Here is a 25,976-nt window from a genome sequence, read left to right as displayed (position 1 = left end):
AAAAACATCACTTTAAATAGATAAAAGAAGCCACCATGTCTGAAAAGAACTCAAAGTAAATACTGAGCATCACAAACTGGTGATGTTTACGAGTGTAGGAGTATCTGAAGAGCGGGGTTTCCCCTTCACTCTCATCATAGCAGCTCATTAGCATTAATTACTGGAGATAAATCATGTGTAATGTGGCTTTTGATTACCTGGATCCATGGCGACGGGCTGGCAGTGGTTGACAAGAGTCGTCTCTACTGGCTGGGACGGAGCCAACCTGCAGGAAAAGGCAATCAATACAGTCAAACTAATCAATGAAATTATCCAGACAGGAAACAACAGCAACCAAACGATCGCTCATTTAACCGATCAATCTTCACAACAGCTACTACAGTTTCCGTCAGATTTAGAAGCAGGTTAGAAAGCAGCGGGGGGGGGGACGACAAAGTGATGGGGGGGTATTGATAAAAGGATTCCCCTGAAGGTGAGAAATAGGATTTGTGGTTAGGTGAGAGAGCTGACAAAGTGCTGCTGAAGACCTCATATTTTTCCTGCTCTCCAACCACCATTTCCACCTCGTATTCCCGGGGCTGCCTTTGCCAGCCGACGGTGTAACATGTCATTTGTCAACAAAATCAATCAGCGCCCCGGGAAAGCAATTTCTGTTCTAAAAAGCCACTGTTTCAATTAATGGCTTTGGAGTGACAGAGAGGGAGAAAAGCCTCAAGGGGTTTTCTGAAGAAACCTTTATTGAGTTTTTTGGCTCACAGGTACAAAGACAGAAAGGGAAAGAGACAATAGCTGTGGTGAGGTTACAGTGATGTATCGGTTGACGGATACGTGTGACAAACATTTCCAAGGAGCAGTTTTAATGAATGTTCACCAAACTTAAATTTAAGAATTTTAAGTTAATCAGACTCTCTAAGAGTTCTGAATTGTCCAATTGCAAGAAAGACTGATAATCAAGACTTAATTGGCATTTTGTTTTACTTGCTTGTTCTATACTTACTAGGGCTGCAACTAATTATTATTTTTGATTCATCTGCCGATTATTTTTGTCATTTGGTTTATAAAATGTCAGAAAATACTAAAGGGCCTGTGATAATTTCCTGTAGACCGAGATTATGTCTTCAGATTGCTTGTTTTGTCCGACCAACACTCCAGAACCTTAAGATTTTCAGCTCACTATTACATAAGACAAAGTTTCCCAAACGATTAGACTCGTAACCCTTTAAAATAAAGCAGCGTCTACTCACGACTCCTCATCGCCGGTGTCAGATGTCTATAAGTTTTGACCTCTAAACCTCTGTCATATTGTCTCATTTGAATACATTTTTGAGGCCCAAAGCTAAAACTATGCAGGTTTTTGGCATTTTTGCTTGAAAAATGACCTGAGCGATGAATCAGTTATCAAAATAAATTCAGATTATTTTCCTGTTGATCGATTGATCAATTAATCGACTAATTATTTCAGCCCTGATACCAACAATACTAAATTATATTATTTGATTCTCTGAAAAAGAGGTCTGGAACCAGGCCACATTTACCGTATGCAGAATTAAAAAAAATTAATAATAATAATAATTTATGGGAGGTCAGTGCTAATCCCAAGGACGCTGGATAATGATACTTTTAAGTCATACAGTAAATAATTGATCTTTCAAATGAATCCTTGGCACAACATGTAAATGTTATTATTTATTAATATTAAGAGCCTGAAAAACTCACATTCCAAGGGTATAATCAACTTCAGTTTTGTGTACTAATCAATAAATGCAAGGTCACAAAGGTAATAAAATAAGCTATTTCGAGACATTCCTTTTTTGGTAACTTATGATGGGACAAGCCTATTTCCTAAAATTTACGTTCATTTCTAACTTACTTGCTTTAGTAAATACGTTTTATAGGAAACGTAATATAACACATCATATCCTCATAAAGAGGAAACGTTTGTATTAAAAGTATCTGTGTACTGCATAAAATGTACCTGCAAAATTTGTTTTCCTGACTGCTCCTGACAAATAATGCACAATTAACATTTTATTGGAAGCACAAAACACTTGATTATAGTTTGGGGGGGAAAATCCTGCATTTTGTTAAACTGTGAAAATGTCAACACTGACTTTAAGCATGAGATGGGATGCATTAGTTCTTCAATATCTAATCAAAACCACAAACTTTCCCTGAGTCTTGAGATTTGTACGCCCAACTATCCAGCCCGATATCTTCCCTACGATCATGCATTTCACACTTGTACTGTATTTGGAAAAGCAAATTAGTAATTTAAATGTGTAAACATTCAATTGCGTTGAGTTCTGGTGACTGGAGGCTATAACATGATTCACATAGTTTTTGAAGAATCTGCATTTTTCTCCACTCATTTCTGGGGGGTTTTCTCTTTAATCTGTCATCTGTCTGTATTTTGTCCCGGCTAAGGCTAATGAAACAGATGCTAGCTTGAAAAAGGGATCGGATTTTGGCTCTCTGTTGAATATCGGCATAAAACACTTGCGACTTCAACTCCAAAATATATGAGCATAAGCCTTCAAAAACCCACATCAGTCAAACTCCACCTGTGATAAGTTTTGATATGTCTCTCTTACTGTTTCTCTGGCTGGACCACCGCTATCTTCTTCTGCTTCTGGCCTGTAGAAAAGACAGTTAAAGAGAGTCTAATTTAAGCTGTCACTCCCAAGTAAATATGTGTATATATTGTGTGTGTGTCTGTGTGTACATACAGACAGGTTTGAGAGGAGGGGTCAAAGGGTAAGCGTTAGCCTCGCACCAGCCGACAGGAAAGATGTCCATGGACTCGACGTCCACGATACACTCTGACAGGGGCTTCGCCACACCTGGAGACAGGTAGACAGCAGAGAGAGAGGAGGGGTGAGGGAGCTGTCACACACTAACACACACCGTTTTTTCTGAGACACAGCAGGAGTCCTCTGACACTTAATCCTCCGACACTTAATCCTCCCTACACAAACACAAACACACACACGCGTCTGTACCTTCCAGTCGGAGCCACAGCAGGCGTCCTCTGACCTGTGTGATCTGAGCCACACACACCTCCGCTGGCCGGTGAGGGTTCACCGCCTCCAGCCACATGTCCTTGGCAAAGCCTCTGTTCTGCCATGTCTGAACACACACACAAACACACACAGGTGGAGAAGGGTAGAGGAGAATTTATTTTACATTTAGGGCAATGATCTAACCTCAGATAACCTAAAGCTGGACTCAAGGTATTCCAACTGATTTAACCCTGATTTTCCCCTTGAAGGCCGTTATACAAGGTGCAATAACGGTGATTTTGCAGGTTCATTGCATGTTACACTGTGCCACAAGGGTCGAATAAAATCTTGGTCGCAAGCTGTGTCAGGCTGTACGATATAAATTTTGAGGCATTGCAGAGGATGCAATGAATATTCTGACAAAATTTTAATCACTATTTAGTTTGGTTTATTGATAACATTCTAATAGATTTATAAAATACAACACATCAGACTTTGTCAGAGATACAATGATAAAGTTTTGGACTTTTTTTCCATCCCTGGTGCAAGATACTCAGAGACTTATATTAAGAAATATTATTAAAAAAAGGAGCTAAATATGATATAAATAGAAAAGAAATACAAGCAGAGACACGTCATCATCGCATAATCCTTCTGCACCGCTCTCATGTTTAAAAATGCAGCAAAAAACAAGCTTTGGCCATATTGCTGGCTTTGTTGCAGCAATATGCGTTATTTCACGTGTTTTCTGATTGGTTGGTTTGTAGACATGGGTCGTAGTACGTGGCAGTCACATTGTGAGAATTTGGTCTTGCCAAACCTGCTTCCCAAAGGTTTGGAAACACGTATGGTTGGAGGTGAGAAAGTTGACCAGACATGCATTTGTCAAACCAACCAGTTAAGTCCTCGTCCCTGAGGCCTTTTCTCTTGTAAAACCAACACATGGTGGTTTACATGGTGGTGGTGGTAACGCTTTAGATGAAACGCAAAGCTCATCTTTGTGCGGCAAGTCCAAATAAGTTTGGAGTGTGCTGTCTTCTTCGGCTCATTCTTTAGTCTTAAAAAACAAGCCCTGATCACTTACATCAGGGAAGCAGGCGTCAGGGGCTGCTTCTGTCCCGCTCTGCTTCAGGTAGTCGGCCCAGTCGAAGTCCTGGCCCTTGTAGCCCCGGGGCCGCTCCAGTCCCACGCCGTTCTTGAGACACCACTGGACGGGCAGGATGCCAGGCGAGTTGGTGTGACACACCACAAACCGCGGCTTAGTGTCAACGGAGAGATCATCCAGCTCTACCTGGAAGTAGATGTCATTGTAGACCTGAAGAGGAAAAAGCCAGAAGAGAAGCTTTTAACATCATTCTAATGCGACATTTAATCAACTTCCACAGAAGTACAACACATGCGTGAATCTGTTTCTTTTTTTAGCCTCCATCTACTTTTTGTTGTAAAAGGGGCACTTGCTTGGGTGTGGAGACTACAAATGTAGAAAGGTGCTATGGAGGTGCATCATGGGAAATGTAGGATCCAGTGATTTTCGAATTTCTCAGCCTCTGCTGTTTTCTTTAATCTGTGTCTCGCAAGTCCCGCAACTTTATGGAAGTGCAATACTGAATTGCTGGAGGGCCCCTTTAAGTCTAGTATGGAAGCAAACAAGGGCCATAGAAATTGAGCTCAATAGAATTTTAAGGCCATTAAATACCTAATAGTTAATTTTAAACATTATTGAATACCTAATCCTTTGAAAATTCAAATAGAAACTTTCAAGAACTTGATTTGAAATATTTTTAAACACTGGGTTTTTTAAAAATAGTATTTATAGAAAACTGACACACATCAATATACACTTCCTTATTTTAATATAGCACCTGTTATCATCCAAACTTCCCTATTTCTGTTTAGCAAATCAGAATGTCACAATCTTTCTAAGTATTAGCAGTGAGTTGAGATGAAATATGGGTTTCTATTTGTATCTTTAAAGTATTGAATACTGGCAGCTTTATTCTAAAAACAGAGGATTTGGATGTCACACAGTGAGTTTACTTGTATTATTTTGGAACACGTACAGTATAACTACAAATTTTAAGTCTTAATACAGCACCGTATAGGTAGTTTTAAAATCAAAAGTAAAATGTTCAATCATAATTTACAACAATAACTGATTAAAAAAAACTATACAAAAATAATGACATGATATCTCTATATGAAAAAACGAAAGTCAGAATTACTGGGACACATATGAGATAAAATACCCAAGAACCTTGAGTCACTGGAATCCAAAAACCCGAGGAACAAGGCTATCTTCTTGGAAAAAACATGTTAAAAATCCAATGTCACATAAATACAGGCAGCTGAGGAATGCTTGAGGAAGGAGTCTGCTTGATGTATTTTTTTTTATTTATTTATTTTTTTTAGATAAGACATTGTTTTCAGAGCGTTTCAGCTTGACTCACCTTGGTGACAGAAACAGGGCAGATCCGAAGCTGCTCCCGTGGAGAAACCATCTCCAGCTTCATCCCCGTCTTGAAGGAGTGCTTAGGCAGGTCTACATGGTCCTGGCACAGTAAAGTCAACACTTTTAGACAAATGTGCTCCACTTCTGTTAATGTACACACATGCAAGACAATGTAGGTCATGCAAACCTGCTGGGTGGGCATGTAAAGAATGAGGCAAAGTGTTATTCCCGCTTTAGTAGTTAATGAAAAGGTGGATGAAGTATCATCTCAGTATGGTGGGGATTATTAGGCCAAAATAAATGTTAATTGTTGCTTTTTTTATTGATGAAGTGGTTCACATTTTGTGTCTAGTGCTGTGACATATTTTTTCCTAGGATGTGATCTTGGTAAAGTTTGAGGTTCTGTAATTTGTTTGTTTGATCAGCCTCCTCATGCCAACCACCCGGTTCTTCTTCTGTTCATTCTAAACTGGGTGGAAACATAAACACATAACTTCCTGTTTGACAGAGATTTTTGTTTTGTTTCAGGAAAGACGTACTGTACCAGACGGTGAGTGTGTCGACAGTTAGGGCGGTGTCAATGAGAAGGAAATAAAAAAAAATAAAAAAAGGTTTTTCAAGATCTTAACACTTTGCTCTTATAATTCTTGGGGAAACCATTTTTTAAATAAAAACAAATATTGCTTTTGTAATCTCATTATGCCAGCGACAGCTTGTCAGGGTTGGTGCAGCACTGTGTAACAGCATGGTTTATTACTAAAGACCTCATCCTCTATAACTTAAATCAGTTCAATCATAATTTATTCTGTAACGCTTTATTTTACAGGTCCATAATTCCTGAATAATTTCCTTGGAAGTTTCCTAGATATAACTGTAGTTTGGTGGTAATTATAGGGAAAAAAGAGACAGTGTTCAATTGGTACAGTTCCAATTGATTGCTAGTGTAACCTAAAGTCTCTTACTGCACTGCAGGCTAGCGGAACATGTAAAAATGTGAAATTTATCTTCAAGCAAGTATACAATTCAACATACAGCATAGGGAGACTAAAATATCCAATAATAAGTGAATACTGAATTGGGTTTAAATTGAGCTTTTAATTCAAGGACATTCCTATTTGCCCTATAATTGGTGCCAAATTACATAATTCTTTCAAGGAAACTTGCTAGAAAACGTAAATTACAGACCTGTAAAATATTGCGTTACCACTTATTATCTTAGTTTCATATTATTTATCAGCCACAGACAATAGAGGTAATAGTGGAAACAAAACAGCTCATCTCACCCAGGTAGTCCTGCAGTCTGGCTCTGTGCCAACACTACACACACACACACACACACACACACACACACACACACACACACACTGTGTGAAGAGCAGAAGTGTGTGTGTGTGTGTGTGTGTGAACTATAGTGACTCACCTTGAACACCTCAAGCGGCAGCGGACTCTTCTGTCCGTAGAGTTGAGCGTCCTCCAGAGCCTGCTGCCAGTCAGGGGTGCTCTTCAGAGACCGGAGCCCTGCGGAGAGGAAAGATGATGTGTAAAGTTAGTTTTTTAGGATCCACTGTGTAACTGACAACACCTTTAGAGGGGTATTAACTGTTATTAACTGCTGACATGATGGGAATTCCTTCTGTAAACTGTCGACAATTGTTACGGATCAAAAATAATTTCATTAGTAAGGAATCTAATGACGACTCTTACTGTGCTATGACTTTAAGCAACGTTACTCCTGATTTTCCCTTTAAATTTCCACTTAAATCTCTTTAAATTTACAAAAAAATGCTGTTTTTGACATTATTAAATATATAATCTGCATCTGTTTGTCCCAATATTTCACAGCAGCTGTGCGATGCTAACACTGCATTGTTGTTCTTTTAGTCTTCCATGATAGTAAATTGAATATATCTGACTGTTGGTCAGACAAAACAAGCAATCTGAAGATGCCACCTTGGAGTCGGAGATTAATCAAGAAAATACTAAGCAGATTAATTGATAATGAAAATAAACATAGCCGCAGCCCTGATTAAAGTTATAGTTATAAATCACCACTTAAAGGTCCAGTGTGTAGGATTTAGTGGCATCTAACGTTGAATTTGCAGTTTGCAACCATTTGAATACCGCTCGGATCATCATCCCCTTCCAAGCGTGTAGGAGAAACTACGGCCCTGTCTAGAGCCAGTGTTTGGTTTGTCCGTTCTGGGCTACTGTAGAAACATGGCGGTGCAACATGGCGACCTTTGTGAAAGGGGAGCCGCTCCCTCTGTAGATAGAAACCTTATTCTTTACCACACACAACACAACGATTCTTATTTTCAGGTGATTATACACTAATGAAAACATACTTATGAATATTATATTCCATTTCTGCCAATAGCTCCTCCTAAATGTTGAAACACTGGACCTTTCGTCATTGGACCCGACTTCTAACATGTAGAAGACACATGAAGTATCATTAAGTTTCTCATACACTTTGTAATTAAGTTTTGGGAAAATCAGTCCAGTCAAGTCCCTCCTCACAGCAGTTGCAGGCCGACGATAAATGAAAAGGTGTGAGCAGATTAGATTATCACCTGTGGGTGGTTCTAAGGTGAGACGGTTCTCCAGAGCCCAGCCGAGCGGGCGGAGCCTGACATCCAGGTAGAACAGCCAAGTGTCCTGAGCCTGGTGGTCATCAGAGAGACCGGCGTAGCGTAGGCGGAGCCTCCCTCCGACGTTCTGGATGACTTGGACAGGCCAGTAAAGGAAAGGGTCTGAGACGTCCTGGAGCTCCAAGACTGAGCCCTCGACGATCAGATCCACTGTGTTCTTACCTCTCAGAGGCTGAGACAGACACAGAGGGAGAGAGTTTTATTCAAAAGTCTTTTGGACACAGAGCTGTTCTAAAGACAGAGATCATCTCATTTGTTCATTGGTTGAGTCAAACCTCAGTAGGCAGAGCTTGTGAACTGTTAGCCTTATAACAGTATAAGCAGTGAAAAAGGCAGGAGATAGCAAAAGAGGAAGTTGATGTTATACAGCCTGAATAAAAAAAAGCTATTCGCCTAGCCGTTTCTCCTGGTTCAACCTGACCATATTATCAGACCATACAGGTATCCAGGAAGTATAGTTGATTAGCCTGCTCACCTGAACTTCATGAGCTGATAAATAGCCAATTATGTTTAATCTCAAAAGAGGCCAACTAATGCAAAACACACTTGAATTCAGTGTTAACGTGTTAAAAAAAGTACACAAACAGAAAACATTTCAGTCAACAGACCAATCAGTTTTCTTCTTTCCATCAGTGAGTGCTTTTCTTTCTAGTGTGTGGTACCTTTTTGTGTTTTTTAAGTTTAAAGCAATAATTTGACATTCTGGGAAATACAATTATTCGCTTTCTTGCCAAGAGTAAGATGAGAAGATTGATAGCACTCTCATAACTGTCTGTTATATATAAAGGCTACAGCCAGCAGCTACATATTTACAGTCCAGACATGAGAGTGGTATCAGTATTCTCATCTAACTCTCCATCAGAAAGCGGAACACCGGTTGCTGAGGGATTAATGCGCCCGCCATGAACCCAAATGTCCTCCGGTTCAACTCCGGTCAAAGTCCTTTTTTTGTCATTCCCCATCTCTCTCTCCTCATTTCCTGTCATCTTTCTACTGCCCTTTTTTCAAGGCACGAAATGCCCAAAATGAATTGGTCAGAAAGTGACTTAGATCGAGACCGGTTAGCTTAACGCTCAGTTGTGTTGCATATTACAGTAAACTAAAAATTAACTATATCTTTTGTGTAAATCTTTCCAGTAATAAAATGGCTATGTCCAAAATGTGTCCAAACATTTGCATTAATTGAAAAATCAAGCTGGTTGAATTTATTCTTCCTACATACACTCACCCCCTCCAGCAGGTTGGCAGGTGCCGTCCTGGAGCCGGTCAGGTCCTGAACGAGGAACTCTGTCCAGTCGCTGTATTTCTCCTTGATGGCTGCAAAAGAGACAAAAACCCTGAGTCTGAGAAACAATAAAAGTGTGGAAAGTGAAAACACTGTTGTGTTGATGTGTCATGTTAAATTAATAATTGCGTGCCACTACGTTGCACTGTCAAAGGACAGTTCACTCCAAAATCAAAAATCCATATTTTTCCTCTCACCTGTAGTGCTGTTTATCCATCTGGATTGTTTTGGTGCGAGTTGCCGAGTTTTGGAGATATCGGCTGTAAAGATGTCTGCCTTTTTTTAATAGAAAGGGGACTATATGGCACTTGGCTTGTGGTGCTCAGAGCGCCAAAAAAATACATTTGAAAAACTCAACAGCGACGTCTCTGTCCTGAAATCATCAGCAGTTTCATGTAGGAACTATCGGTAGAAAGAAAATCGTTCCTACATGAAACTGCTCACAACAAGGTCTGTGTGACAGACACCTCTACAGCCGATATCTGCAAAACTCAGCAACTCACACCAAAACAATCTAGATAGATAAACAGAACTACAGGTGAGAGGAAAAATATGGATTTTTGATTTTGGGGTGAACTGTCCCTTTAATTGTAGTCACCAGAGAACTGCATGCATGAGTAAGTGCATGCATATACAAACACAAACACTTCTACTAATACAGGTTTTTCAAGGCAGACACTGATTTTTAAATTAAAACTGTAGATGTGTATTTCAGCAATTAATGTCTTTGAATTCAATCATTTTTATGCAAAAGAAGAGAGAAGAAATTCATGTATTCAGTGTTTTTTCCCTGGAAAAGCCTTGATGGCTTCATTCGCACTGCAAACATTAATGCTCAATTCTGATTTATGTCTGAGATCAGATATTTTTTAGGTACATCTGCCAGGTTTCTACAGAAGTAAACACATCAAAATAAAAAACACTGACTAATGTCTTATTGAATGGTGTCATTTAAATGTTAATGTGCAGGATAACAGCTGCAAATTTGAGAAAAAAAATAAAAATGAGAATAAGTAGGCAAAACCAAAACCTTTGATTATGGCTCTTTGTAGAGCAGTAGTGGCTATTTCTATGTAGAGTTGTGAGATCAGTGGTGGTGGTTTGCGAGCAGTAAATGGTGCATGAATTCAAAATGACTGTTGAGGCTGAGGTCACACTGCCACATATTAGGTTTTGTGTCAGGCTTGAGACCACATATAAAAGCAGCCCCCATAAGAATTGAAACTGTCAGATACAGGGTGACATTAAGAAACAGACCTGGGGCACAAATGGGGAAAAGAAATGAAATGAAACCTTGAATTATGCTAAAATAATAAGAATCTTGATGGAAATACCAAGATAAATTATGTTACGTATCTAGATGACTAAGATAAAAATGCATTAGCAGAACTAAAATGTATTCATAACAGTAACGAATGCTACAATAAAGATGAAATGTCCATAAACCCCATAAATCAGGCCAACTTGAAAGTCAGACACACATCTGTCCCTCTTACCTATACACAATGTTCTGGTCTCTTGTGAAGACACTGTATTGACTTGGAGGCTGCACTACCAATGACCGACTCGTGTTAGACTCAAGTCACAATTTTATTTATTTATTTTTTTTAATTGTGGAAAAATAGAAAATAAACAAGACAAAGACAGGCAGGGGTAGCCGCACAGCTTTACTATTTCATTATTAGACCTGTGCGCTGAAACCGACTTGGTCTCAGTTATGTTAACACTTAACATAGCTTTCATGTGTCATTTCATTCATCAGCATCCAGAGACCTGAAAGACTTTCAACAAACTTGCACTTTGCTACAATAATATAACTGGTGTTATATAACTAAATATAACTGGTGCACAGTCGATACATGTTGGTTTTGTTTTTAATCATGAACCCATGATAATAAAGGCTTTTTAACTTGTGTACTGCAACAAAGCTGTGTGCCTGATGTTTTGGGTGGAAATTGTAAACCTTGTGGGGACCACAGAGGAGGTGAATCCCCACAATGTGGCTGTTTGAACAGATTAGTGTTCCTACAATGTGACCAATACAAGAGCACACAGATGCAAACACACATGCCAGGTGGACCAGAGCTCTGTCTTCATGCTAAAAAGCCAAGTTCCAGCAGATTTGCATGGGAACATGTGGTTTTTGTCTGCTTCCTGTTTCCCACAATGCAACAGTGTTATATAATTCCTGCGTTTGTGTATCTTAACTTTTCATTTGCTTTTGACTTCTGATATCAGCTTCCTATTCATCCCCCCCCCCTCCTCTCCAAAATACAGAGCTTACATTCCAAGGAATTCAAGGAAGATGCTGAGCGGCCTTCAGGGTCCTGCATGTTTTTCCTGTTAGTCACTTACACACACAAAAAAACTCCACAAACTCAGTCACTTGTTGGAGTCACTGAAACGTTGCCAAATGAGTCACAGTTACAGAATGACTACAACAAGTTGTGTGAGCTGACATTCCCTGCAGCGGCGATTAGCATCAAGCTGAAGTGAAAGTGAAATGTCCATAGACTGAAACATGCCACTGCTGAAAATGAAAATGCCTTCTGGATTCAGGTTGTTTGGCCCAGTGAAATGTTTGTGTTAGAGCAACATTGTTTTATTTGGTTTGCTGGGTGTGAATTTCCAAGGTAAAGAGCCAAGAGAGCACATTCGTCTTCGAGCTGTTTACCATCAAGATCATATTTGTAATTTTTGCAAGTCTTCAGTAAACAGCGGAAAGAAATAAAAAAATAAACTACAGGGTTTTTATATGCAATAGCTTAAGCTGGGATTTTCAAAAGACAGAAGAATCCACATTAACAGTTTATATTACTAGAGGCACTTGAAATGGCCGACCAGTTAGTTAAATCATGAAAAAAAAGATGTTTCACAACAGCATTTTAAGTAGTTCTCAACTCAGATGTTTAAAAGGTTTTTTGCTCCTGCTTCATATCTCTTACTTTTATTGTTCAGTTAACTTGTTAGTGTGCTCACCTTAGCAAAGCACACTCACTTTAATTTTGACATTTTATGCTTCCAGTGCTTGCAGTTCAGAGGATACTTCAGCTACTATCAGTGATTACACTTCAACTGATTACAGTTGCTTTCAACACTTTTTCTTTAAAGTATGCTTCAAAACGATGTGCTTGTCAATTTTCTGTAACTTTCCGATTCCGACAATCCAACAACCAGCGATTGGCCAGGTGTGCAGAGGCATGAAAGTAGGCAGGGAATTAACTTCTCTCTCAATCTCTCTTTTTTCATTCTTCATGCAACTATTTCTGTCACTTTTGTTTTTGTACAAACGGCTGCACCATGAATGCCTTCGAGGAGAGACTGTCCCAAGGTGTGCACCGTTATCTACAGAGGCGCATTGCATTCACAAGAAAAAAAACCATTGGAGGCCTTATCTCTCTGGTAATTAATTACTACTTAATGAATACCTCATAATTACGAGACAAGATCTCATAATTCTGGATCTCACAGCTATCTAAATAAACCATGGAATAAAGTATGATAAAAAATGTTTGCAGTGGAAATAAACAGTAGGTTAAATTTCTTATCAGGTCAGAATATGTTGTTACACATTACCCGATGTTGTAATTATGAGATACAGAAGTCATAATTACGAGATAAGGTCTCCAATTTGTATTTCTACTTTGGTGAATGTAATATGCTTCCCTTAATTATCTATATTTGTGCGATTAATGACGTCATCCCTCTGTACCAACGGCAGGCTCGGAGCAGAGTTTGTTCAAGTGTAGCCCTGTCTTTACACTTCAACTGACACTTCAAACCCTTTCAGTGCTTCGACTTCAGCTGTAACTTCCAAACATGAACATTTTACCTATTTACAGTGTTTACATCTGCAATTGCCAGCACAAGTGAGCACATTTAACTTCTAGTTTTTCCTGTTCTTTTGGAAACTTATTTGGCACCTAACTAGTCCTTCATTCGTAGAAATATACAGCTTCTTAAGAAGATGTGCAGTCCGGTTTCCTGTTTTAGTTTTTGATAATTGACCTTTATTAAACAATTTTCTCTCTGTGCTTTTTGGTCCCAGTAGTGTGAGTGATGTAACAACCACAGTGAGAAGCTGTGGTTTTTATGACAAGAAAAAACATTTTTTGCACATTATTACACATCAAAATATTCCATCTCTCTAAACATTTAACCAGGTGTTAAGGTTTTGGAGCTCTAACCTTAAACATTAGAGAGCACAGTCAAACTCGCATAAACTGGCATAGAAAATGAAGGCTAAATCGCTCTTCAGTTTCCCCTTTTATAATTTAAAGTCCCCACTAACTAAAACATTGTGTAGTTCTTTAGAAAATTTTGCCTTTTCTAGTTTGTTTTGGAAACAGCTGCTTAGAAAAGTGCTTTAAACTTTCTTATTATAGTTATTATAATCCCATTTTTAATCAGAGGTTTTAGTAAATGTAACCGACAGTTAGCTCCACAGAGGCTGCTCAGGATTTTAAATACATTATTGACTTATAAGACCAAATCAATAAATCCTCTCATGGCTCCGGACTCCAGAAGCCAAGTCAAATCAACAACTGTGGAATTTGCTGGCAAATAAATAAAAATGTTTTCCTGTGAAGGTAACGTGAACAGCGAACGCCTCTGTGTCCTAGACGCTCTCTGTACGCTTGCTTAATAATAGTGTTTTTTCCTGTGAGACCATTTTCTTTCCTTGCTGCTGCTGCTGGACTTTGTAAGCACACACACACACTGTATACACACTCGACTCACAACTGTGTTGATCTCGGGTGTGCAGAAAATAGATAAACTATTTTTACAGATCCTGCCAAGATTAGTCATGAAGCCATTTAGAGCTCAGTCGGATGGTAGTAGCAGAAGCTAAAACATGCAAACTCCAGGCTGCACCAAAGCTGGCTGAAGTCTCCAAGCAAATATCTAGCATTAAACAAACAAACAAAAAAACAAATGTGAATTTACATGTATGAAACTTGATATTTGCATATTCTGCCAGCTCCTCTTGTCTGTAAACAATCCCGGCTCTGTGAACGAGGCTTATTTAAAAGCTTTACTTTAGATAATCAATGTTATAATTAAAGAAGAAAAATCGTCTCTGTGTTTTTAGCCACGATCACAGCAGTGCAACAGATTCTAATCAGAGTTAATGGGAGCAAATTACGCTTGATTCCCCCTCTGTCTTATCCAGTCATTATGCGCTGGCATGGAGATGAACAGCCCTGATCGCACAAGGGTAGAAAGCCAAGTCAATTCAAACAATTACCTACTTCCATTTTAACTGATGGGCTTTCCAAATAGGCCATGAGCATAATGACTGCAGCACGCTGCCGCATGTAAAATGTCACACAGCGCAATTTGTGTGTTTATTGAGAGATGCTTCGCTGTTGTATTTGGCTGAATTATACCCGGACAGTTTCAGACGCCATATTGTTAACATTTTTATAGCCCTGTTCATGACAGGGCAGGGGATATTAGAGCAATTTGTGTAAATATGAATTACCTTAGTGATGTGTTTGTGGTAAGCGCTAAAGAGGCCCACAGGAACAGAGCACATACAGTGAAGATATGTGTGCTTGTGTGGGTATTGCCATTGTGATTCTGTTCTCCATTCAGGGAAAACCTACTCAAGTCGCATACTACTGAAAAATTCATGAATAAATGATGCCTAATCAACTATAACAAAAGGAAAACACACACACACTCTTACATAGTATATACAAACCCACTTGCTTTGTGAGGTTATTCAAATCTAGAGGTTAGAGCAGGGAGGCGTTGGTGAAATGTGAACTAAACTAGAGCTGTCTGTCTGACTGACCACCTTCTTTTAGCTTAAAACTTGTGGGATCGTAGCGAGCTGTTGGCCGACAACAAGGTAATCATTTGAATAAGGAGGCAGCGGTCACAGAGGGCACTGGTAAAAAAAACATGCAGTCATCTGTCAAAAAAAAAAACATGTAATCCTAACTCAACTTTTGTCCCAGCAGATGGGATGTCATCTTGCAACAAAAATGCACTGGCCAATCAAATACATGCAAGAACAGCAGAATGACTCTGTGCTTCTGCTGTCAAATGATTGCCTGTAGGATCGAAAATGTATAGCTGGGCTCACAATACAAGACTTTTAAAATCCTAACTGATTGTGAAATCGGGCTGCATCACGCATATAAGGAGAAACTTCACAGATGTTCTTCTCTTTAATCTCAAACATGCTCATACTACAAGATTTGAAAATAATGGCCTATCACACATTACAGGATATTATTAAGATTATCATGCAAGAGGGACCAATACACCACCTTACGTGATCTCATGGGGAAGCAGTTGAAACAAAAAATGGAGACGCAGGTGATGCAACAACTTGCTTTGGTAACGTTAATGATTAACAGTGAGAAGAAACAAAAGCAGAATCATGAGTCTGGGTGAGGAAATGGTTGGGGAGACGCGGTCAACACGGGTTGTCAAGTCTTCAGAGAGAACTGGAAGTGAGATTTTAAATGTCAGTTTTAATATATGTCAACAGTAGCTAGTATGCTAGCTAATGTTAGGCTAAAATGTACCGTCACCGTCTCCTTGTAGACTTTTCTCTCTCATTGGCTATTGTGGTCCAGGTCGGAGAGTACTGACGTAATCATCCAGATTTTAAATCCTAAATATCAAACATGTTTGATATTATCGGGGCGGCCCCGATGAGTCTGCGAGCAGGTTGGGAGGTTAAGACTGTATCTGTAAACCCCTCACATTACCGACCACGGTCCCAGACCAGATTTCTCCTCCGATTGTCGGGAGGGGTGAATTGGGGATAAATCGGCCCAAATCTCCTGTAGTGTGAGCCTGCATTAATTTAACTATTTAAACCCGGTTTCCCCTTTATTGCAGGGTTATGGCGTAGTCACTACACCTCGTATCTGGGCATGCCGTAAATGATTCTTTTATTTATATATTGAGAAGATTCATTTTCAGAATAAGATGGGCTACTGATAAATTTCATCAATTAGCATGTCAGTGGTGGTATGTAATGTTTTGTTGGGTGCAATGTGAACCTGTTTAACACACCAGACATACACTTCCTGGCCACTTTATTAGGTACACCTGTACAATTTGATGCAATCCAATACAACACATCTGCCAATAACAAACATACAGATCTGTATGTTTATTACTGAGGTTGTAGTTAGTGGTGATGTTGTACTGGACTGGATTATATTGAAATGTGTTTCTTCCCTCCTCATGTTTGTAAATTGGGTGGGCAAAACATTAGAAACTCTTAATATAACTCTAGTCCAGTTCAACATTACTGCAAACTACAACCTCAATAATAAACATATAGCTAAATTAATACCTCTCTGACAGTGTCAGTCAAAACTTGACATTATCTTTGTAAAGGTAGAATTTATGGCTGAGCTGTTGTATTGGACTGAATTAGATTTGACAGGTGTACCTAATAAAGTGACCACTGAGTGTACATGTATATGAAGTGATAATCTAATCAGTTTACCACTCAAGAATGGAAGAGAAATGTACTTCTACCCAAATATGATCACTACATTTGGACTGTTGTGAGAGGTATTAAATAGTGATGACTTGCAGCTCCCTCCTGTTAAAGCCACTGTAGCTAAACTATAGCTTACTATACGGAAGCTAACGTGCACCTCCTCAAAAATGTAACTACATGTAGGGACTACAGCAGACCACAAGAACTATGATTGGTCAGCTTGGGCTGCTTGTTTTTTCTACTACATGTTTCTGACGCTGTTGCACTTAAGAAAACACCAAGCAAATGCTCAGGTTACAAGGCAACGACTGCATGACAATAGTCTCCAATTCAGTAGTGAGACCAGGCAAAGCTTTCCATCATGTCTCTGTATTACAAGGGTGAATAAAAGAACGTAAACACAGCAGAGCTGAAACTAACAATTAGTTGATTATTCAATTAGTCGATCGGCAGCTATTTTCAATAAGAAAATTCCACATATTCTTTTGTTCCAGCTTCTCATTTGCTGCTCTTCTTTCTGTTATATGACAGCAAACTGAATATTTGGGGTTTTTGGACCGTTAGTAGGAAAAACAAGCAATTTGAAGCTAATTCTTGGCCTTTAGGAAACTAAAGATTAATCATGATAAATCAGGAAAAGAATCACAACATGAGTTGATAATGAAATAATCGTTAGTTGGAGCCCTAAATCAAAATTACTTTGCGGTGTATAATTAAAGCAAAACACTGCCTGATAATGTACAACGCTTCCATATAGTGTTGCGGTGGTGCTGTCAGGTACTATCCCACGCTTAACTATAAATCAATTACTATGCCAGAGCTATCTATGCAAAATGTTGCAGGATTCAGGGGTCACACCCAAACTAAAGCAGCCCTTTGTATTTTTCTCGCCACAATACTATTGTCAGCCTGAATGCAGCTTAACTCTTACAACACCACACACCACACTATATCTCACACACACACACACACACAGCAGAAGACAGGTCTATCTCAGAGCATCATCTCCAGCAGGCTCTGGCAGGAAGCAGTGTGGTTAATTAATTATGCAAATGATCCTGTCGGGATCTGTTCAGCGAGCTACCGTACCACATGACCAAACCAGTGATGTAGCTTTAAAGAGCTCTTTGCATGAATGGATGAATGTATCCTACACACATGCAGACACACATACATGCACATGAGACTGAGGGAATTCACATTAGAAACTCGACTCTGAACAAGCTTCCCTCCCTGAGCATGACCCCGAGGCTTCGTATACAGTCAAAATACCATAAATATGTATAGCAGGTTGAATTACGTTCCCACTGTCTGAATTTAACCTTTTGGTTTACCTGCCAGAGGCTCATAGAGAAAAATATTTATTTTCTAAGATCTGCTTTTACTCCTCAAAGCATTTTCTTTGCTATTTCCTGTTTAAAATCGTATCATCTTTATAATAAATACCCAAAAACAGGTTCATTATTTTCATCTAACGCCTGTATATTTGTGATTTAGCATACCATGACTTACCACATATCAGTTAAGTCATTTTCAGCTAATATTCCCCATGCTGGGAGGGGCATGAAGTCATTATAGGTGGGGTGGAAAAATCAACAAAGTTTATCCTGTTAAACTGTCTTTCAAATGACTTTAATTTCTAAAAATGAGCAAATGACGCAACAGAAGAGCTTGCGGTGCTGCAGACTCGTGCGCTGTTCTTGCAAACTGAGATGCTGATTAGTGCTGGCGCTGATTTAATGAGCACTCAAGCTTTGCTGAAAGCATCAGTTAGCAGAGGAGCATTTGAAGTGGAGGAGCTGAGAGGGAGAGTTTCATGAGTGAGTCAGCAAGTTTGATGAGGGATTTCGGTGTGTTCGATTTATGTGGTTTGTGCAATTGAAACAGTTGTTTAAATCACTCTGTATTCAGGTTTTGCACCTTCTCCCAAACGGAGAGGAAAAAAGTATATATGGTAAGATGGTTATTGAAAAGGGAGGGAGGCCTGCAAATTTGTCAAAAATTTTGGAAGCCAGCCTCATAAGGGAATTTTTGAAAACCACTGTGCAACTGATTTATGTAGAGCTGCCTGACAGAAACAGCATAACAGATCATAGTGAAACTGTCTGAAGATCACAGGGTAGAAAAATCACAGCCCCCTTTTTAAATCTCTTCTTAAAGCTCAGCTTTATGTAAAAACCTTCCCCTAACTGATTTGTTTTCATCAGGTTTTGTTTTAACTTTGTTAGTTTCTGCGTTGACACTTACAGATCTTGTATTTCATTCTGTAACAATGACACTATGTCTCACTGTTTCATATGTGCTAAATATAAAGTTGCCATTGTGTTATTATCATTTTTGATATTTGGTTATTCATTAAAGTAATTTACAGTCCACCAGACAGTCACTGGCTCCAGCTTCTGAGATGTATTTGCTGTTTCATATCTGGAGCTTTCCTTAAAGGGCTGGTTCTCGGGTTGGTTTTATTCGCCCAGATATCTGAAGATTTCTGCTTCCATCTAAATACAAAGGAGGTGAATGGAATTTTTTGTGGTGCTCAGAGTAGTGACTTTTAAAAAAAGTTAAAACATACAATATATCTTTCCAGAAATAGTGTTCCTTTTACTCTTGAAAAGCCACAGAACACACTGACAACAGGTTTCATGGGGACTATTTCTTCAGCAGAAAGTTTGATCTGCATGGTTAGATACCACTAGCGATGTAACTACTAGATCATTTTTTGACTCAACATCACTCCACTTCCAAATAAGAGTGTACGTAAGTGCATATTCTCATGGACATCTCTTTAGCTTTACATATCTAAAACGTACGAGACGTCCTTAAAATCCTCCATAAAATGGGAATTTGAACAGCTACAGTTCAGTGACGATGATCTAAAGCTTTAGAACAGCTGCTAATGGACCCTGTGATGAGACCGTTTTGCCAAATGTTGTAGTACATTAAAAAAAAAAAAAAAATTATATATATATAAAAAACACTATTACATCCAAGAGTTCTGAGAGGAGCTCTTTTAGCTGTTGGAAAACACTGCATTGGTCTCAGGGAGCACATGATGGTTATTTGGCAGTATTTTGTTTTACATGTTATGTATTTTTATATGATTTCCAGTCAAGCAAAAAAGCCTACATCCTCACATCAGTAACCATACCCTCCCACTCACATCCAAACCTAGAAAAGGAAGGAACAATACGCAATACATGGTGAGAATGAGAAAAAACGAGGGGAAGCAATACTGTAGCTGTCCTAAATGCTACCGTTATCCTATACATCTCATTTACATTCTCATCTTCATTTTCCAACACTATATATGCACGAGATGTCTCAACAAAGCACCCTGCGGAATGAACTTTTGCCATTTTACTAAACAGTCAATTAATAAAAAAATGTATATAGAGACAGTGTAGTTAGCCTTTACAGACTGGATATAGCATTAAATGTCTTGCATCAAAAACTTTCAAGCCAGTTTGGTGACGCATATTGATTTTATCTGCTAACAACACAGCAGTTCTTTAACTTGTGACCTTTTCTCACTTGACTCATGAACTGGTGATATTTTTTTCTGATACAGGACACAGTTTGTTTGTCGCACATGAGAGGAGATCAGTTTATCAAAGCATCACATTTGTCACTGAGCTGCTGCGTTTTGCACTAGTTATCATACGAGCACAGCTTGGTGTTACTGAGCAGGCACAAACAGCAGGGTGTGTGAGTGTGTGTGAGTGTGTTATCACTTTGCAAAGGCACTCACTCAGCTAGAAAGGAGTCACATGCAAGATGAGGCAAAGGCATGATAACTGAGCTGTGAGGTCACATCCTGTAGAGAGGTGAAAAGAGGAAGAGGAGGAGGAGGAAGCACACTGTACATGCAGCTCTGAGGCCTAACACTGACACAGTGCTGAGTTCATGTTAGCCACTAGTGAGCCAGGCAGGCGGGTTAGTCAGAGGCACTGTTAGAGCTGCTTACCTTTTCTTAGGTAAATGTTATCTGAGAAACAAAAAACAAACAAAAAGGAAACAAATAAAACAGGTAACTATAACACAGGTGTAAGCACTCAAATACACAAATACACACTCTCTCTTTACTCTGCTCTCACATACCTGCTGACTAAGCAACACACACACAGAAACTTGCACAACATGATGCAAAGCCTTGAAATGAGGCAACAAAGTACCTTTTTAAAGTCATATTCACAAATTGACAGTATCTTGCAGAAGCCTCTTTAGGGAATATAGAACTGCCATCATTACAAGATTTACGCTTCAGTTTGCATCATTAAACATGCAACGATGTCAGCGGTCCGTCATCATTAAAAGAAAAGGGGAAACGTTTGAAATATGAGCTTTCTGAGAGGAACAGGAAGAGACAGTTAATAGTAGCTGAGCTCAGTGGTCAGTTCAAACATATTTTACACTTTTACATGGCTGTTCTGTTTATGTCTTTACTAATTTTGAATCTAACATTTACATGTTTTTTCTTGTTCATTTCAAACTTCTGACATAAGTTGGATCAACCAATTAACTTGCTTGATGCTCAGGTCCCGACTTATGATTTCTCACCACCACCCTTCTCTACATGGACACGTAGAGCTTTGGTGCAGCTAAAGTAAGGATGGTGGTTTTGGTTAAATACTGAAGAAGTGCTTTGTGTCAGCGTCAACTTTAATTGCCACAAACAAATATTTTAGGCAAAACAAATAAAATATGTTGACAGTGAACATTTTGCAGATACGTTCAATATAAACGTTTCCCTGTTTTGTTAATAAAAATTGCAATACAAAGCATTAGGGTTCCTTTGAATGTATTTGTAAATGAAAATTCATTGTATTTGAATGTAATTTGTAAGAGACAGGGTTGCTTTCAGCTTATTTTAAAACATAAAAATCAAAGTTTCACCTAACGGCTGTATTTATGTCGATTTCTGTGTATGTACATTGAGAGCAATGAAAAAAACGGAGTCAAATTCTTTGTATGTGTACATATACCTGGCCAATAAAGCTGATTCTGATTCTTCAGTCTAGACCTGAAATTAGTAGTCGATAAATTGATTAGTCAGTCGACAGAAAATTAAGTCATACTAAGTCATTTTTAATGAAAAATGCCTAAAATGTACTGGTTCCAGCTTCTTCAATGTGAACATTTGTTGGAATCTATGATTGTAAACTGAATCTCTTTGGGTTTTGGACTGTTGGTCGGACAAAACAAACAATATAAACATGTCGGCTTGGGGAGATTGCGATGCTTTCTGACATTTTATGGACAATTAATCGAGAAAATAATTGACAGAATGATCGATAATCTAAAGAATCATTATATGCAGCCCTTCTTCAGTCGTACCATGTTTGGTGACTTGAAATACAAAGCAAAACAAGCAAAAGAAAAAGCTACTCCGCTGCTGTATTGAAAACAAAGTCAGTCTATTGTTTCCCTGCTTGATAGTTAATCCACTGAGACGTGAATAAAGCAGCATGTGAATACAGACATTTTATAAACCATCTGCTGCTACAAAAGGCAAAAGAGGAAGTTGGCGAAAAGACCTGCGCTAAGTGAAAAGGACATATGGGGCTGGTGTGAGGGTGAGGACGCCCGAGTCAGGTGGAAACATATCCAGGTCGTCTCCACAACAACGGAGGCACATGCTATCCATCAGCGGGGAAGTGTTGAGAAAAATAAATGGTCTAACCAAGGCTGGGGAGGGTGAGTCATCTATCCGAGGGCGAGAGGGCCCGCTGCAGGTGGAAATGTCTCTGCTGTAAAAGCTTTGACAAACTTGTGATACTGTGAGAGGGACAGTAGGAAGAATGGCTGCTGGAGAAGTTAAGGATGACGCTTTATTTTGGAAAGTTGAAATCAGGTGTAGAAGATGCTCTCCGGGAGACTAGAGATGGCTGTTTTTAGAAAGGAGGCAACCCATCTTGCATTTAACCTGGCAGAGGCTGCATGCCTCTGACTGAACGTGATGGTGAGGGTGTGATGTGTCAGTTAGATGAATGCCAGTTGAGCCGTCTTGACAATCAAAGCACTTAGGAAAACCTGTCTTTCCACTCAGTTTGACCTTAATGCACAAAGACTAACGTGAACAACTCCCATCTTTACCTTTCAAAGAATGCTTTAAATAAGCTGACAATTAACCATTAGCTGACTTTTTGCACCAATATGTAATTTTCTTTTAAAGCGTCCTTTCATGCCAAAGTTTTCAGTCGGATTTCTTTACATTCAGAATGGAAAAGCTTTTAAAAAAATGACAATCGGTGCATAATACGCTCTTTTTGTTTGTGGCACACGTGGCACAAATGTGTTCACATTTGCATATGATCATTGCAAGACAAAATAAAGTTAAGGCTCATCATTTTCATTTTTTACAGATTAAGTTTGAAAAACCTTTTTCCTTCAAAAAAAAGTAGTTTTAACGGGGACCCAGAGGTTACGGTGCCAACTATGACCTGCAACGTCCCCAGTTCGGGTCAGGGACCTTTGTTGCATGTCATTCTCCATCTTCCTAATATTTTATGCCTGAAAAAGGCATAAAATATGCAAGTCAAATAAATTTTATTTATATAGCCCCAAATCCCAAATCCCTCACAAAAAACTGAAGAAACTAAATTATTTTAATTAAACAAAAATTTCACAGATTTGAAGTCCTGTCACATCTAAAAGACATTATTCATCCTTGTTTACAGAAAACATGTTCCTCCTGCAACAAACACAGCTCAGAAAATTGTCCACTTCCAGGGAAGAAATGCAAATTGAAGAGCAATTTATATGACAGAAGCTAATAAAAGAAATACAATTACTGGTTATACACAGAGCCATTACGCTAAAAATAGTATTTTTAAAATATGATATTCACCCTACTTTTGTATTAATTATTGTTTTCTTGATTTTCACCTGTTTTTAAATCTTAAATATAGACATAAACAGACATAATAGACTGATAAATTCCCCAAAAAACTGAAAAATAATGAGCCTTTAATGAACTATAATAAATCTCTGTAACCTCAATTGATATCACAGTAAAATCTGTAGATTGATTATCAAGTTAGTAACGTTAGTTCATGATTATTTTATCACTATTTTATGATTCTATTAAAAGATAATGAACTGTAGAATTAGCATGACTGTAAAAATGACACTTGATGACAGGAAAGTTTCTTCCTACCTTCAGGGGGCGTGAGGGTCTTGTTGTTCTGGGTGCACCAGCCCACTGGGTGCAGATCGGCCGTCATGACATCACACCAGAAGTCGGCCTTGCGGTCCTCGCCGTAGCCGCTGAAGCGCAGCAGCAGCAGCTGGCCACATGTGGTGATGATGGTGGCCACCCAGTACGTGTCCGGGCTGCTCTTATTGGCCACTTCCAGCTTCATACCTGGCTGGAAGCTGCTCTGCAGGCTGATCTCCACCTGAGGGGGACACAACAGAACATTAAAGGAATATTCTGTCTTTTTTTACAACCTGGGTCTTTTATAGTTTTTCCTACAAGTTATAATAACATTTCCCCCAGCAAGTGAGATCTGCAGCAGGAACACAATGGACCAGACAATGATAAACGTTTTAAACAAACCCCCAGTTTATCATCTCAGCAAGCACACCCAAAGCGTCTGTTATAATCACTTCATCCTTAGAGAAAAAACTGTGCACACACAACTAGAGCAGGTCAAAGGTGAACCAGGAGGAAGTTTATGGACAGATTGGGTAATAAGTTTGGTAAAAGTTGAGGCTCGTTTACAGCCTGCCTGATTGTCTGACCGCTCATGTTCCTTGCTCTGTTGGACCCCATTCTACTGTTGGTGCTACGTCCACATGCAGCTCTCAGGATCAAATTTGCTAAGTAAATGTTATCAAAACTAATAGGAACTATGACCAAACTATGGAAATTTGACCCAAAAAAGAACTTCCATTTAAAACCCTTGAAAACTTTAAATCTTAGGTTTTTCTTGATAGAATTAATTATTCATGACTAAATAAGGAACAACCAAAGTTGAAGTTCAGAAATAAACATCCTTAGGTTGTATTTATTATGAGTCTAACCTACTTCATCAGGACTGTGTGGGTGTGGTTGTATTAGAAGTGATTGACAGTGTCCTGGCACAGAAGCAAACAACCCCACAAGTGCCACTGAGCCTTGTCCAAACCAAACACACAAATGCAATAAATCTTTCATGCAAAATAATCAAAACTGTTCTAACTTTGGCAGAAAATTGTGTGTCAAGTCAAGTAAATTTTATTTATCCAGCCCAATATCACAAATCACAAATTTGCCTCAGGGGGCTTTACAATCTGTACAGCATACGACACCCTCTATCCTTAGAACTGTGAGTCGGATAAGGAACAACTCCTCAAAAAAACCCTTTTAATGGGGAAAACTGGAAGAAACCTCAGTAAGAGTAACAGAGGAGGGATCCCTCTCCCAGGACGGACAAACATGCAATAGATGTCGGGTGTACAGAATAGACCAACATAGTAAAATTACAGTATGGACAATCAGGATGACAAAATTATAAATAGATTTTAACATATACAATATGAAGAATATGGATCCAGTAGGACTGGATGTGTGTTCATGAAGAACCCCATTGCTCACAGTAAAAAGCTGATTGAGAAATTAGGTTTTCAGGGTCTTTAAAAAGCTGTTTTAGTCTGTGCTGCTTTAATTTAGGAACTAAAAAGTGGAGGAAGGAAAGATTGAATATAAATCAATGATTTTGATCAAATACTGTGATATTGCTGTAATGTGGCAATATTTTGGAGATGACTATTGCTGCTTTCAGAATATATTTACATACTAGGAAACAGATCAAAGGGGAACTCCACAAATTTTACATATAAAGGTTAGTTTATGGGAAGTACTACACGGCCTGTGTAAACAGTTGTTGACGGTCTCCTGTGGCTCTGGATCAGCTCTGTAAAGCCTGAGAAAATAACACTGATGACATCACCAGGGTCAACTTGTCTTGAGCTTGAGATTTCAAAGTAATTTCAGAAAGCCTGTGTTACAAAATAAGGGCACGGAGACACGGACCGTCTAACAAAAAGATAATATTGAGATGCATTTTGGGAATTGTAGGATTCAGTGTTTTTGACTCATACTTCAGACTGAAAGTGGATATCTCAGCCTACG

General features: G+C 38.9%; 1 protein-coding gene across 4 annotated transcripts in view; it reads right to left on the bottom strand.

Moving 5' to 3' along the window:
• Positions 1–25,976, bottom strand: part of sfmbt2 (Scm like with four mbt domains 2) — a 45,096-nt gene that overhangs the window by 11,534 nt on the left and 7,586 nt on the right. For 2 of the 4 annotated variants that reach the window (XM_044186226.1, XM_044186228.1), the window contains exons 3-13: positions 24,018–24,258; positions 20,826–20,846; positions 9,328–9,416; positions 8,022–8,271; positions 6,869–6,966; positions 5,447–5,548; positions 4,084–4,314; positions 3,000–3,126; positions 2,727–2,840; positions 2,592–2,634; positions 198–265 (exon numbers count right to left, since the gene is read on the bottom strand). In XM_044186226.1, coding sequence (XP_044042161.1) covers positions 198–265; positions 2,592–2,634; positions 2,727–2,840; positions 3,000–3,126; positions 4,084–4,314; positions 5,447–5,548; positions 6,869–6,966; positions 8,022–8,271; positions 9,328–9,416; positions 20,826–20,846; positions 24,018–24,258 — 1,384 coding nt within the window. The remainder of the gene's footprint in view (positions 1–197; positions 266–2,591; positions 2,635–2,726; positions 2,841–2,999; positions 3,127–4,083; positions 4,315–5,446; positions 5,549–6,868; positions 6,967–8,021; positions 8,272–9,327; positions 9,417–20,825; positions 20,847–24,017; positions 24,259–25,976) is intronic. The other 2 variants (XM_044186227.1, XM_044186229.1) reach the window with 1 other exon arrangement.

The sequence above is a fragment of the Siniperca chuatsi genome, linkage group LG23 (genome assembly GCF_020085105.1).
Source record: "Siniperca chuatsi isolate FFG_IHB_CAS linkage group LG23, ASM2008510v1, whole genome shotgun sequence".
Classification (NCBI taxonomy): Eukaryota; Metazoa; Chordata; class Actinopteri; order Centrarchiformes; family Sinipercidae; genus Siniperca; species Siniperca chuatsi.
The sequence above is the reverse complement of the archived record's forward strand: the minus strand, read 5'-3'. Positions and strand labels throughout refer to the sequence as shown.